At 32.2% G+C, this 15,733-nt stretch overlaps 2 protein-coding genes across 2 annotated transcripts; both read left to right on the forward strand.

Moving 5' to 3' along the window:
- Window positions 1-259: 259 nt before the first annotated feature.
- Window positions 260-4,023, forward strand: LOC100253996 (probable methyltransferase PMT15). Its single transcript, XM_002269711.5, has 6 exons — window positions 260-1,032; window positions 2,026-2,236; window positions 2,330-2,627; window positions 3,031-3,423; window positions 3,510-3,587; window positions 3,667-4,023. The coding sequence occupies exons 1-6, from the start codon at window positions 361-363 to the stop codon at window positions 3,911-3,913; spliced, it is 1,899 nt and encodes a 632-aa protein (XP_002269747.2). The 5' UTR covers window positions 260-360; the 3' UTR covers window positions 3,914-4,023.
- Window positions 4,024-6,345: 2,322 nt separating this feature from the next.
- LOC100259125 (cytochrome P450 87A3-like) lies at window positions 6,346-15,693 on the forward strand. The gene is made up of 6 exons (XM_059743049.1): window positions 6,346-6,494; window positions 6,612-6,933; window positions 7,140-7,292; window positions 8,115-8,204; window positions 8,305-8,383; window positions 15,599-15,693. The coding sequence occupies exons 1-6, from the start codon at window positions 6,346-6,348 to the stop codon at window positions 15,691-15,693; spliced, it is 888 nt and encodes a 295-aa protein (XP_059599032.1).
- The last annotated feature ends 40 nt before the right edge of the window (window positions 15,694-15,733 follow it).

The raw sequence follows: 15,733 nt of genomic DNA on the forward strand, positions 1-15,733 counted from the left end.
ATTTAGTATATAATTGTCTCCGAAAATAGTAAATTACTTGTATCAGAAGTAAAAATCAGCTAATATTTTTATGTGCCCTTGGTAAGGGCACAAAGCCCGCTCGAAATGGACACCCGCCCTGTAAATTGGGACACTGATGTGTGTTGTCAGACTTGTTAACTCGCTCACGAGACAGAGCGTAGGCGCGTGCTCGCCACGCTCTTGGTGTCCTTTTCTTCGTTTATAAATCTCGAAGAGTTCACTCGTCACCCCCGTTTTTATTTTTTTCTCTTTCTCTCTCTGCTTTTATCACATACAGACAGGGTGCAGGGATTTCTAAGACGAAACGAAATCTCTGTTTCCCTCTGTGTTTGGGCTTCAATGGCGTGGCCAAACCCGTCGTATTATCTGGCGTCGAAGGCCAAGAGACCCAATCTCTACTACTTGGCCACCAGCGTCACCCTCTGTTCAATTTTCTACATCGCCGGAATCTGGCAGCACACCAGAGGCGGCGTCGCGAATTTGGCCGAAAGCGAATGCACCCAACTCCAGAACATCAGCGGCGTCGCCCCAAAATCCCACACTCTCGACTTCGACACCCACCACTCCGCCATAGACCTCCCCATCGCGCCTACCTCACCGGCGCGTGTCAATCACTTCCCCGCCTGTCCTACGTACCTCAGCGAGTACACCCCCTGCGAGGACGCCCAGCGGTCGCTCAAGTTCGATAGGGTGATGCTGGTTTATCGGGAGAGGCACTGCCCGGAGCCCAACGAGGTTCTGAAGTGCCGCGTGCCGGCTCCCAACGGGTACACGACGCCGTTCCGATGGCCGGAGAGTCGGGACTCGGTGTGGTTCGCGAATGTGCCGCATAAGGAGTTGACAGTGGAGAAAGCGGTTCAGAACTGGGTCCGGTTCGAGGGGAAGCGGTTCAGGTTTCCGGGCGGTGGGACCATGTTCCCTCGTGGTGCTGACGCCTACATTGACGAAATAGGGAAGTTGATTAATCTGAAAGATGGGTCCATCAGAACCGCCATTGACACCGGCTGTGGGGTACGTAAAATCTTCTATTCTTCTCTTTCCTTTCCGAATTGCCACCTGCCGGAAATCGGATAGGTCGAGCAGGTCCTTTTAGGTATACCTATTTCATTCATTGTCTGGGTGGTTGAACCGGCCGGTTCGAATTTCATTTTGCCGGCATAAAAGGCAATTCGATTGGATGATATCCCGCTTTTATGAGTTTCCTTTTGTTATACTACAAGAATATGTTTTTATAGCAAGAAAAAAAAATAAAAAAATCTGGGGATACCATAAAATATTTTAAATTCTTTGACTTTCCTTTTTTTAAATTATTGTAGAAAATAAAGTAAAAGAGAGAATAAAGGGATTTTCCAATCCACTAGCCTTTTGTGTTCTATTGAGAGGTTTTTTGGTTTTTTGGTTTTTTAATTTTAATTTTATTTTTTAATTTTACTTTTATTTATTTTTATTGAATTGAAAGTTGACTTCGGGTAAGGAAAGATCTTTCTAAATTTTTGAATATCAATCTACATGGGCTCCCTTTTTTGAACCTTGAAGTCTTTTGTCTAATAATTATTACTGATCATATATAAGCTTTTAGAACTGCCATCAGCTGTTGAATCCCTTTGAGTATTAAACACTTCAAGTAAAGTTTGGCTAAATCTCTCAATTTTTGTTTCTATCTTCTTTAATTACACCTAACTTCAGATCTTACATTTTCATCTAGAGTAGTAGCCTTCAATAATACAACAAATTTGCAGTATAATTACATCTTTATACACTTTGTACAATCAACAGCTGATGATGATGAATATTAGAACTTTTTTCATTTTCCATTCAATCAAACAAGGCCTAAATATTAAAACTTTCTTCAGAGTATCAAACATGCTGCTAACTGATTTCATCAGGCGACAGACCAGCTCACATGACAGTGATGGATGTTGGGCTTTTTTCATTTTTGATTCATCAGATGAAACCAAAATACAATGAATGGTTATATGCAACTGGCCTTGAATTTTTCTGCAGGTTGCAAGCTGGGGAGCTTACCTTCTGTCAAGGAACATCTTGACGGTATCGTTTGCGCCGAGGGACACTCATGAAGCTCAGGTGCAGTTTGCGCTTGAGCGAGGGGTTCCGGCGTTGATAGGAGTTATGGCTTCTATCAGGCTTCCCTACCCTTCAAGGGCTTTTGATATGGCGCATTGTTCTCGCTGTCTGATTCCTTGGGGCCAGTATGGTAATAAATTTCTGTGAATTTTTCTTATTTTCTGCATTCTCTTTGTTTCTTTTAGTGTTGGGGGTTTGAGTTTGATTTATGGTTGTTGGGCAGGTGGGCTTTATTTAATTGAAATAGATAGGATTTTACGGCCTGGAGGGTATTGGATTCTCTCCGGGCCACCAGTAAACTGGAAGAAACACTGGAAAGGCTGGAACAGAACTGCTGAAGATCTGAACAATGAACAATCTGGGATTGAGGCTGTTGCCAAAAGCCTGTGCTGGAAGAAATTGGTTGAGAAGGATGATCTTGCTGTTTGGCAGAAACCTACTAATCATGCCCACTGTCAAATAAACCGAAAGGTCTACAAAAAACCGCCCTTTTGCGAGGGAAAAGATCCAGACCAGGCATGGTAATGCGGTCTTCGATTATTTAAGTGCCTTATGTTGTGTTTTAGCTTTATAATCATACATGATCATTCAGACTTTTACATTCCTTTCCCTTTCGATTTTTCCTGCCACTTTCATAACTTGTTCGTCAAGGATTGTGACTGTTTTTAGTGTTAACTTAAAATGGAATCACCAAGAAAACCACAAAAGTAATATTAAAATATTCTTTCCATACTGTTAGAGAACAATTCATCATTGATACCAAAACCAACTTGATGATAAAGGCTGAAAGCTGTTGGATGTCATTCTCCAGCCAAACACTTGTTAGGCTGAGACTACTCTCTTCCTTTTTTTCAGCTCTTTGGACTCTACCCATCTGTTACTTGCATTTCACTGATCCTTCTAACCCGTTTGTATCATCTGCAGGTACACCAAATTGGAGAATTGCCTAACCCCGTTGCCTGAAGTTGGCCATGTCAAAGACATAGCTGGTGGGATGCTGAAAAAATGGCCAGAGAGGCTGACTTCAGTCCCTCCAAGGATTATGCGAGGTAGCGTGAAGGGAATCACAGCTAAGATTTTCAGAGAAGATACAGACAAATGGAAGAAGAGAGTAACATACTACAAGGGTTTCGATGGAAATCTAGCAGTACCCGGAAGATTCCGGAACATTCTTGACATGAACGCATACTTGGGAGGCTTTGCAGCTGCACTCATAAATGATCCATTGTGGGTTATGAACATGGTCCCAGTTGAGGCTGAGATCAACACCCTTGGCATCATCTATGAACGTGGACTGATAGGAACTTATCAGAATTGGTAAGCTTAATTCTCAACATCTTCATGAAATCAACTGGAAGATGTTCACTGTTATGATAACACTCTTATCATCTGGTTTTATATAGGTGTGAGGCCATGTCGACTTATCCAAGAACTTATGACTTCATTCATGGCGATTCGGTTTTTACCCTCTACAAGGACAGGTAACAACGTTTTCAGTTCAAATTTTTAGAGGTTTTTAGGATCATAAATCTGATCATTCTAGTATACTTTGTGGAACAGATGCGAAATGGAAAATATTCTGTTGGAAATGGACAGAATTTTGAGGCCAGGAGGTACTGTAATTTTGAGAGACGATGTGGATATGGTGGTGAAGATCCAGAGCATCATTGAGAGACTGAATTGGAACAGCAAAATTGTGGATCATGAAGAGGGTCCCCATCACACAGAAAAGATTGTATGGGCAGTAAAGCAGTATTGGACGGCCCCAGCTGCTGCTACAGATCAACAGGGATCAAAAACATCTTAATTACAGGAAGAATTGATTTTTTTTTTCTCTGAACCCTGTTCTGAGGGTTTTACCACAATGGATAAATCTCTTCACACAGATCAAGAGCTGATTCATTCTTTTTTCCCAAAGAGTGTCTGATGTTTTATTTGTTCATATTTCTTTATGTGGGGTTTTAGGGTTTTGGGAGGGTTGGTTGGTGGCAGTTTGTGGGTGTTGTGGTGTTTGGTGGGGGTTTGTTGGAATTGGTGTTTGATGCTTCAAGGGGAAAAAAAAATGTTTTGGATGGGGTTTGGTGGAAGTATGGGAATTATTCATGACTGCAAATATAATCATCACATTTTTTTTATTCAACAAAACATCAAATTAACTTCTCTTTTTTATTTTTTTTATTTTTATTTTTATTTTCAAATTAACTTTGTTAGGGCTAGTATTACTCATTCCTTGTTTAGGAGTGTGATTTAAAAATATTTTAATTTTTTTTTAAAAAATAAAAAATTATAGAAATTTAACATGCAAAGGCTACTCTTGAAAATTTCTCAACCCAATTACTTAGTAGTATTTGCAAGGAATGATGTCGGAGGTTTTAGTCTGCTTTATTGCTTTGCTTGTTACATGGATTAGTCATTTGGTCCATGGTTGGGTGCCACCATATGCGCTGGAGTGCTCTGGCTCGAAGTATTTTTAATGGTATATCTAGTGTTTTTCTAGAAAATACCATAAATAATTTTTCAATATAAGTGATTTTTAAAATTTTTAAAAATATTTTCTAAATTTTGTCAAATATCGAATATTTTTAAGCTGGAATTACTTTTTAAAATATCTGTCAAACAAATTTTAAAACTCTTTTTTAAAGTGCTTTCTAGGAAGTGATTGCTTTATGTAAAACCTTAAAGTTCTTTTTTGATACTATAAAAATAAAATTTTAAAAATTGAATATATATTAGAGTTATTTATATACTAGATTGATTTATTTTTTTAGTGGTAAGGGTAAATTAATCTTTTTCTTTTTATTTTCTTTGATTGTAAACGTATTCAAACTCTACAAGGGTATTTGACATGAAGTCAAATTCAACATTTTTACATTGAATTCATTTCAGGAAAGTATTAAGAAAAGAAAAAAAAAAAAAAAAAGTTCTTCGGTGTTTAATTTTACCGTGAAAATATGAAAACAATAAAATAAAATTAGTTATAAACTTTTCATTTTCAAATTATTTAACTTTTAACTTTTATATAGAATATTTAAAATAAATGAAATGAATTTAAAGTAGCATAAAATATAATGTATAATTTAAATCTTTTTTTTTTTTCTTCATTTTTTTTTTCTTCAATATTTTCTCTTGGTTTTCTTTCCTTTAAATTTATTGAGAATCAAATTTAACCTTTTGAAAATATTATTTTTCATTGAACTTGTATACAAACTAAATTCAAAGTAAAAATTAAACTTCCTTTTACATTGAACCATCTCTCAAAGAAAAGAATTTAGAATTTATACTAAACTTGTCTTTTTACAAGGATAGTCCCAATATTCATCTTTTATAATATTAATTTATTTTTAATAGAATTTAAAATTTCAAAAGTAGAAAAACCAAAAGAAGTTGAAAATAAAAATGAAACTGAGTGAGACAAGCCCGTATAAGAATTTTCTATATGTACCCTATCTCATCCATTCTGTTTATTTTTTAATTTACTTTTAAATAAAAATGAGAATGGATATAAATAAATGAAATGATATTAAAACAAGAATGATCCGTCCAGAAACCGTCCCATTGATTTATACTATTAGAAAGTAGTTTTAAAAAGTTAAAAGATCATTTATACCTACCAAAAGATCATTTAGAAAGTAGTACTTAATAAGTAATTCTTTTGAAAATATTTAAAAAATTTTTTTTTTTCTACAAGTATTTGGGATAAAAACCCTACCAAAAGCTTAATTATGTAAATGAATCTCATGGTAAATGCCAATTAAGAGATGATAAACCTAGTCAACAAGGCTATGCTAGCTTGTATATATAAGTGGCCTCCCTTCATTTTTTTTTGGAAACACATGGCCTTTCCAAGTGACAAATGCTAATTAAGAAATCATAAACCAATCAACAGGGCTATGCTAACTTGTATATATAAGTGGCCTCCCTTCTCCTTTCTTTTGAAACACAGCCTTTCCAAGTGATAAATGCCAATTAAGAAATCATAAACCTAATCAACAAGGCTAGATTGTCTATGTAAGTGGCCTCTCTTCTCCTTTCTTTACAAGCTCATAGCCTTTCCAAGTGATAAATGTCAATTAAGAGATCATAAACCTACTCAACAAGGCTGTGGTAGCTCGGCTATGCAAGCTTGTGTTTTCTTGCCCCGTCTTTCCAAACTCATAGCCTTTCCAAGCAATTGATTAATAGGAGAATGGGGGTGTTTGTTCTTTGCCTTATCGCTTTCCTTGTTATTCTGATAAGCCAATGGCTGCACAGAAGTGGTTGAACCCCAAGTGCAAAGGAAGATTGCCACGTGGTTCAATGGGCTTGCCAATCATTGGAGAGACGATCCCGTTCTTCTCCCCTCACTCTTTCTACGGCATCCCTCATTTCATTAGCAAGAGAATGACCAAGTAAGACAGCATGAGTTTATCCTGGGAATAATTTGTTTTAGAAGCAAAAACAAACTACATATTATTCTTTTATATATATTCTATTTTCTCCATGGTTTTATTTTCTCTTAATTTCAGATACGGGTCGGTGTTAAAAACTAGCTTGGTTGGGAATCTGGTGGTTGTATCTGGAGATTCAGAGCTTAATCAGTATATCTTTAAAGAAGGGAAGTCAGTCTACTGCTCTTACAAGGAAAGTGCTCTCAAGATTATGGGAGAACAAAGCTTATTAGCGTACCATGGGGTCTTTCACAAGTACCTTAAAAACTTGACATTGTCCATGATTGGCCCGGAAAGCCTCAAGGAAGTATTACTGCATGAAACGGACGCTATAACTCGCAAATATCTACATTCATGTAGTAACTACGCCAGTTTTGATGTGAAAGAAGAATCTGCAAACGTAAGTGACCGAGGCCTTCTCAATGGGCAAATTTCATCCAGTCCAAAATCGAAGCAATCTTTCTAGCAATTTCACCTAGTCCTTTACCTTTTGCAGGACTTGGCGAGAATATTTTGAAGGCTTTGTAGCCAAAAGTTTTTCTAATTACATTGATCCTGCATATAATTATATTTCTGATTACTTGAGAAATTGTTGTTTCCGGACAGATGGTGTTCGAGTATTTTGCTAAGAAATTGTTTGGCTGCGAGGAAGCTAAGGCATATAGAAGAAACTTAAGAGAGAGCTACAAAGCTTTTCTTGATGGCATTATATCATTTCCCCTAAACATTCCAGGAACTGCATTCCACGCATGTTTAAAGGTAGGTAATCAACTATCATAAAATTACAATACCTAGAGGCCAATAGACCCCAACAGGTGCAAAAGGGCTAAATGGTCTTTATAACTTTAAAACGCATTTACAAAGTTAAAAGGAGTATATATCACAATTACCTCAATGCTAACACAACGTACTTGTTTTGTCTTATAGGATTGATGGTTAAAATAGACAAACACTACATGGTATCAAAGTTGATCCCCAACACTAACATGACATTGTAATGAATGTTTGTCTATTTAGTTCATGTAATGAATGTTTGTCTATTTAGTTTAACAATTCTGTGAAATACAACGAAGACATAAAAAAGTTTTTAATATTATATATGTATAAATTCTTTTTAATCATGTAAATTCATTTTAAACCCGTGATAGCATACTAAACCCATAATGAATAATGTTTACATGGTTAGTAGCAAGTTGCTACAACAAATTTATACTTTTCTATATTATACTAAATCTTGTTCTTCCTATTTGAATTAAGGATGTGAAAATGCGGTAAAAGTGATTAATGAAAGAAAACCATCAAAGAAGCCCTGCCATGATTTCTTAGATTTTTTACTAGAGGAAGCAAAGAATGAAGATACAATTCTAAATGAAGCAATTATCGTAGACCTCTTTGTGCTTCTCTTTGCTAGTTACGAGACTACTTCTGAAGTCATTACATTAGCCATGAAATTTCTCAGTGATCATCCCTCAATTGTTGTAGAATTAATGGTTTGTCATCCATCATTTAAACCCTAATTTTTTTCTTTTCAATCTTAAAAAGGATAATACATGACTTGGTAAATTATATAACCCTTTGTAGAAAGAGCATGAACGAATTCTGAAAAATCGAGGAAATGAGGAATTGGGAATCACATGGACAGAATACAAATCCATGACTTCTACACATATGGTGAGTTGAGTTAACTCTTACATTCTCTCTCTATTTATAGACACATATACTTCTTATGTTTGTTACATTGATGACCTTATCATTTCTCTTTATTTTTCAGGTTATAAATGAAACCCTTAGGTTGGGAAACATTGTCTCAGGAATTTTTAAACAAGTAACGAAAGATATCGAGATGAAGGGTAAGTTCAAAATAACACTTAGGTGCTACTTAGTTGACATTCTCGAGTAAATTTCTTACATCATACACAAAGTCACAATTTTTAAAAGATAATAGTAGTAGGTTAAAACGTTTATTAAGTATAAAAGAACCATTGATATAAATCAAAATATCAATGGTTTCTCTTCAATAATAAATTTACTTTTAGAAAATATTAAAAATATTCTTTGAAAAAAAATATTTTCATTTTCAATTTTCCAATTGAAAAGTCAAAGAATACAAGCTTTTTATTTTTAAATAAAAAAAAACACTTTGTAAAGTCATAAAAATGAACGAAATTTATTGACTTTAATTAATTAATTTTTCATGATTTTCAATTAAGAGAAAAGTCGAAAGAGAAATAACAAAACATTTTATTGTTTCAAGTGGAAAAAAAAATTCTTGGAGGGGAGATAATTCGGAAGGCTGGTTTGATGTTTTCACATCAACTTCACATCCAAATCTCAGCAAAATACAAATGATTAATTCAAACATTTCGTCTTCAAAGAAAAATAAGCATAACTCCAAAAAATTTTCAAACATGCAAAAAATATAGGATTCACACCTTGATATGTTCGATTATGATTTTATTTCATCTCATCCTACCTAAAATTATATGTAATATTAAATAAAAAATATTTTAATTGATTTTTTTTATTTTTTTCAAATTTTTAACAAATGTAAAATATTATTTTTCGTAAAAATAAATTATGGATATGTATAATATTTATTTAATTTTAAATTATATTTTTTTAGTAGAATTTAAAATTTCAAAAAAAAATATTGAAATAATAATAGATATAAATGCAATAAAGCATGGACAGGACCCATCCCATCCATCTTTAATTGCAACCACCTTTCTTTATTTTTTAGTGACAACTCAATTTGAATCGTCAAACAATTCCACGCGCGTTTTATTGAATAAATTTCTACTATCTCTATCAAATAAATCACCGAATAAAAATCAAATAAAATCACGCAATTGCCAAAACTTGACTTTGACTTATTCCTAAAATCACGGAACCCACATTTAAAATGATTTGTTGCAAAATTATTTGTCTCCTTGTGGTGGCTTATACATCACGTAACCATGACAGAAAAGTCCAAGGCCTGTACACCCCAATAACGAATAAAACACATGGCATCCACAAAAATGCAAGGGCCAAATTATTATCCTAAACAATAATTTCATAAATATAAAGAATAATTAAAAATAAGGTATCATATATAAAAATTATTTTTAAAATATATTTAAAAACTAGTTTCAAAATATTTTAAATTTCCAAATAAACTTTTATTTTATAAAACATCGTAATTGTTCTCAAATTATTTTTCAAAACTATTTTTGAAAGCACTTCCCGATAACCTTATTCGTTAATTTAATCTACAAAAATGTGTTAAAACTATACATTTCATTAAAAAGTTTAAAACTTGAAAATTAATTGATTCTATGGAAGTTTTAGCAAAAAACCTCTTGAAGTTCTTTAGATTCTCTTTGGAAATGTTTTTAGAAGGCACTTTTAGCCTAAAAAGCATTTTTTTTAATAAAAAAAAATCAATATTTTCACAAAATTTAGAAAATAGTTTTAAAAAGTTAAAAACATATTTTTATTATTTTCTGAAAAAAAAATAATTGATAAATAATTTTTTCAAAAAAACTTTTAAACAAGGATTAAAATACTTGGATATATGGTAATATATCTAATATCTCTGGATACCAATACAAAATTCGGGAAAGTATATCCATCAATCAATTTTTTCGGATATTTTATTGATATTTCATTGATTTTTCAATTTTTTATTATTAAATAAATAACTTATAATTATTTTATTTTTATATTTGATTTAATTTATTACAAAAAAAATATAAAAACATAATTTTCTTAATAGGTCTTTTTTATATAATCTATATTATTGTAAAACAATCTATAATACAACTTAATAATAAATATACATTTATAAAATTTATATTTTTTATTGATGTAGAGGGTATATTATTATTAAATATGGCAAATTATATATATCTATATTTATATATATATAGATATATTTACTTTTTATATAGTTTTTTAGAATTTTTATTAATTTTTATATTACCATATTTTGTATCAAAATATCGATTCATAAAATCGAAATATCGATATATCTGTAATTATCGATATTTTCATCCTTACTTTTAAAAAAAGTGTTTCCAATAAAAGCAAACATTGCTAAACACATTTTTAATTATACAAAGAAGGTGGCTTTGTTCTCTTTCTTGTCAAAATCATAGCCTTTCAAGCAACTGATTAGTGAGTTTATGGGTGAGGATGCGGATGAATGTTCTTTGACCATAATTCTTTTTTTTTTTTTTTTTTTTGTCATCAAAATATTTGAATATTTCGTCTCCAAAGATGGAGTGTGACATATCTAGGGATGGTTTTCAATACGAAGTTTTTTTATCTTTAAAAGATATTTTACCACAATATTAATGTTTTTGGAGATGCAATAGTTTGTCTTTAATGCTATACTTTCTCATAGATTCTAAAATTAACATCTTAAATTCTTTCTTTATCATCATTAATTTATACACTTATTTTAAAAATTTTCATCAAAAAAATTCTTTTATCACCATTCATTTCATATGGACTTAACACCAACAAAAATTATCTCCATCCTTCTTAAAATTAATGTCTTAAATTATCTTTTTTATTTTCAATCAAATTTAACCAAGGATGAAAATATTAGTTTTAATGGATATATCAATAATCCAATTTTATAGATATATTGAGAAATATTAATAAATATTTTAACACAAATTATTAGTGAGACAAAAATTGATCAAAATTCATGAAAATGTTGAGAAAAATTCTAAAAATTGATATAAGAAGTACTAATATACATTTTCAAATTATATATTATATTTATATAATATAATTTATCATATTGGATAATAATATTGTATGCATCAATAAGAAATATGAATTTTATAAATATATATTTATTATTAAGCTTATTTTGATAATAATATTGTGACATTCGATAATAATATATCCAACTTGAAAATATATTTAATATTAAAATTATAATTTATTTAATTTAAATATATTCAATAATATAAAATAAATGATGATATAGATATGAAATCCTAATTTTTAGTTTTTTATTTTTAACAACTAATTAAATAAAACTTAAAAATAAAATAATTAAAACTAATTTATTTTATTATTATTTTTCCATATATTATATATATACTTATTAAAATTATTTAATTAAAACTAAATCCTAGAAACAAATAATATATAATTATATTTACATTCCTATCATAGGACCAAAGTGCCCACTTGGTTAACACTTGGTCTTAGACGTTTGATTGAAATTGGTAGGTGTTGACCCGGTCAAAGAAAATCCAAAGAAGCAAACAAATGGTCATAGGATTGACCAACTACTCTAGTAGTCAGTCCCCCACAAACTTGGAAGTATGTTGACGTGTCAAAGAAAATCTAAATTAATAAGATTGGTCAACTATTCTAGTGGCCCCCCATAGACTCAAGTGGTATCGTGGAAGCCAATTTGAGTTTGAAAACCATTGCAGTGAAATGACCCCACAAACTCAAGTTGCATTGTGGAAGCAATTTTGAGTATCATTGGAGCCAATTGAACAAAGCCTTTCCAAGATGATGTTGTACAAAGTGATAATCTCAATTTATGATTGGTTTCGAAAAATACTAAGAAAAAAAAAATGTAAAGAAAAATGATTTTTTGATATTTGATTGTTCAATAAAAAATATCAAAGAAAATCAAATATAATTAAAATTAATTAGAAACTTATATATTTTTAAATTATTTAATCTTTATATTGATGAGTTAAAATAAATAAAATGAGTTTAAAGTAACAAAAAAATAATAATTTATCAACTTTTAATCAAGTTTTTATTTTCCTTAACTTTTTTCTTTCCTTCTACTTTTCTTTTGTATTTTTTTTCTCTTGTATTTTCTTTTAAATTTTATGGGAACCAAACATAGCCAATATGTTTCGTAAATTCATGAAAGACATCAATATAGGCAATTTGAACAACACTTCGAATCTCACAACAAATCAAAGAAGTAATAGCCTATAATAGATCTAGTATAAATGGGATCACTCTCCCAATTTGAGTCTAAGTAGGCAAGAAGACCAAGAGAGTAATTTGCTGAGTAATGGAGCCCATGAACAATTGCACTTTTAATGTAAGGCAATATGCCGTATGATGAATAGTCTAAGAAGTAGTTGTAAATTGACTAATCAACTGGACAACATGTGTAATGTCAGGATTGTTGAGGCCTCGCATCCCTGGTGATCCACGTAGTTGCCAAATGGGTGGACGCACGATCTCAACCAATATAGATTATTGATTCAATCGTACTACCTGCAAAAGGCGTCCGGACAGGGTGTCCGGACGCACCCTCCGATGGTTTTGTTAGCCATGGTCAGAGAGAGAGATAAATCAGTTGGCCTTTTACTAGGTATAGCAAGCTTATCTTCCTCTTTGTATGAAGGTTAATATATATAGTTTTAGGAGCTTTATTTCCCTCTTTAATGGTAGGGAGATATTTTGTGTTGTCATGATGACACTAGGTGGTGGCAGGGCCATCATTACCCTACGGGCGGCTGACAGAGATCGTGGGAAGCGATCATAGGAAGTGACTTGCCGTCACTTTATTCTTGTCCTTTCATCCTGCAGGTGGCGGAACGTGGGCCATGACAGGCTGTTGTGATAACGTATGAGACTTGCTTACTTCAGTCAATGATCCGGACAAACATACCCGGATAGTGTATGTCGGTCGTCCGGATGCGCTGTGGCAGTCGTCCGGATGTTATGTTTGTGAGTGTCGTGTGCCTCTCCTTGAGGGACTCCGCATAGGAGAAGCGCGCCACATGTACTCTTGGGGAAATCCGGATGAAGCTGATCCGAATGAGAATGCGTGCCACGTGTCATTTAGGAGATGTGTGCCACGTGTGGGGAGGGGTCCCTACAAGGATGAGTAACAATAAGACAATGTTTCCAACTAACTATTGATGAAGTGTGATATCTTTGAGAGGTTCATCGTTTATGTCATGTAATTTTGCATTAAGTTCAATAGAAGTGTTTGACATTAAGTCAAGTTCATCGTGTTCAGTTTGAGGAAAATATTAAGGAAATAAAAAATAATAATAAGGAAAACGGTTTTCCCATTGTTTAATTTTACTATGAAAATATGAAAAAATAAAATAAAATATAATTAAAATTAATTATAATTTTTTTCATCTTCAAATCATCTAACTTTTAACTTTTATATTGAAAAGGTAAAATAAATTAAATAAATTTAAAATAGCATAAAATATAATGTATTGATTTTAAATTTATTTTTTATTTTTTTTTACTTTTTCTTTCTTTTAGCTTTTCTTCGATGTTTTCTTCCCTTCAAATTTATTGGGAATCAAAGTTAATCTTTTGAAAATATTTTATTTTTCATTCAACTTGTCATTTCAAAAAGTGAGTTTAGTATTTTTCACATTGAAGATTTTATTTTTATATTAAACTTGTCTTTTGAAGAAAAGAATCCAGAATATTAATTGTTGTTTGTATCACATGCAAATTTCTTCCTAGTGATTCTTAATAGGGTGAGCTTTTTAGTATCTCTCTTTAATAGAATGAGTATAGAATAAATGTAAATAAGTTTGAAATGGATTTAATAAATATTTTAAAATCTAGGATGGGTTTTGGATAGGTTCGAATATAACTTTGTCCTATCTTGCAATTGATTCATAGGAGAATGTGGGTGCTTATTATTTGCCTTATCGCTTTAGTTGTTATACTGTTAAGCCAATGGCTGCAAAAGTGGTTGAACCCCAAGTGCAATGGAAGATTGTCTGTACAAGTGGTGCCCCTTCTCCTTTCTTTCCAAACTTTCCAAACTCATAGACTTGTCTAGTCAACAAAGCTATGCTAGCTTGTCTATATATATAAGTGTCATTTCACAATTTTTTTTTCAAATTTATAGACTTTTCAAAAGATAAGTGACAATTAAGAAACCAGAAACCTAGTCAACAAGGCTATACTAGCTTGTCTATATAAATGTCCCCTTCTCCTTTCTTTCCAAACTTAGACTTTTCAAGAAATAAGTGACAAGTAAGCAACGTTTTCAAAATCGAACTCATTATTGAAGTAGAAAAACTTTGTAACTGTAGCAACTCACTATGGGAGAGAACTATCGATGGTGTTGGCGTCCTTGTCGGCCACCGGCGTCAATTCCAGTGTGATGTAGGTGGAGAGCCGCAAGGGGCAGCAGCTACTGGAGGTTGGGGGTGGGGATGGTTATTGAAGGTTGGGGAGGCAAAAGGTTAGGGTTGTTTTGATAAATAAAAAATAATAATTTAAAAAAAAAAAAAAAGTTGTTGAACTGTTTGGTTTAGGAGGAATCGACCGATTCAACCAATTCTGACGGTTTGGTGTCATAGCAATTGATTCATAGGAGAATGTGGGTGCTTGTGATTTGCTTTATCGCTTTAGTTGTTATACTGTTAAGCCAATGGCTGCAAAAGTGGTTGAACCCCAAGTGCAATGGAAGATTGTCCGTACAAGTGGCTCCCATTCTCCTTTCTTTCCAAACTTTCCAAACTCATAGACTTGTCTAGTCAACAAAGTTATGCTAGCTCGTCTATGTAAGTGTCCCTTCACTTTTTTTTTCTAAATTTATAGACTTTTCAAGAGATAAGTGACAATTAAGAAACCATAAACCTAGTCAACAAGGCTATGCTAGCTTGTCTATATAAATGGTCCCCTTCTCCTTTTTTTCCAAACTCAGACTTTTCAAGAGATAAGTGACAAGTAAACAACGTTTTCAAAATTAAACTGATCATTAAAGTAGAAAAATTATCAGTTTATGATTCACTAGTCAGAATTGAGGTCAAATCAGTGATGTCATAAATATATATTTTATATATCATTAAAATTATAAAAAAAAATAACAATAATAAATTCTACCTAAATTTAAACTCAAATAATTTTTTTTTATAAAAATGTAGAATTAAAATAAATAAAATAAAAATAAATAACACAAAAATATAAAATGTAAAGATTTTAAACAAAATGCAGAAAATAGAAATCATTCATTTGATTTAATAAATATTAAAAATATGCAACAATGCAATAAAAAATAAAATATTAAATATTAAAAATAAAAATTTTAAATGCAGGAACCAGGAACTTTGTAACTGCAGCAACTCACTGTGGGAAAGGATTATCGATGGTGTTGGCGTCCTTGTCGGCCTCCGGGTCGATTCCGGTGTGATATAGGCGGAAAGCCGCAAGGGGCAGCAGCTGTTGGAGGT

The sequence above is a fragment of the Vitis vinifera genome, chromosome 15 (genome assembly GCF_030704535.1).
Source record: "Vitis vinifera cultivar Pinot Noir 40024 chromosome 15, ASM3070453v1".
In the NCBI taxonomy this organism is placed as follows: domain Eukaryota; kingdom Viridiplantae; phylum Streptophyta; class Magnoliopsida; order Vitales; family Vitaceae; genus Vitis; species Vitis vinifera.

What these genes read in the sequence shown, in the direction of transcription:
- LOC100259125 (XM_059743049.1), top strand. Translation starts at nt 6,346, where the DNA reads ATGGCTGCACAGAAGTGGTTGAACCCCAAGTGCAAAGGAAGATTGCCA. An exon ending in ATTAGCAAGAGAATGACCAA is followed by an intron (nt 6,495 to 6,611) that starts GTAAGACAGCAT and finishes TCTTAATTTCAG; the next exon opens with ATACGGGTCGGTGTTAAAAA. An exon ending in CATTCCACGCATGTTTAAAG is followed by an intron (nt 7,293 to 8,114) that starts GTAGGTAATCAA and finishes AACCCTTTGTAG; the next exon opens with AAAGAGCATGAACGAATTCT.
- LOC100253996 (XM_002269711.5), top strand. Translation starts at nt 361, where the DNA reads ATGGCGTGGCCAAACCCGTCGTATTATCTGGCGTCGAAGGCCAAGAGA. An exon ending in GATTCCTTGGGGCCAGTATG is followed by an intron (nt 2,237 to 2,329) that starts GTAATAAATTTC and finishes GTTGTTGGGCAG; the next exon opens with GTGGGCTTTATTTAATTGAA. An exon ending in TTTACCCTCTACAAGGACAG is followed by an intron (nt 3,588 to 3,666) that starts GTAACAACGTTT and finishes TTTGTGGAACAG; the next exon opens with ATGCGAAATGGAAAATATTC.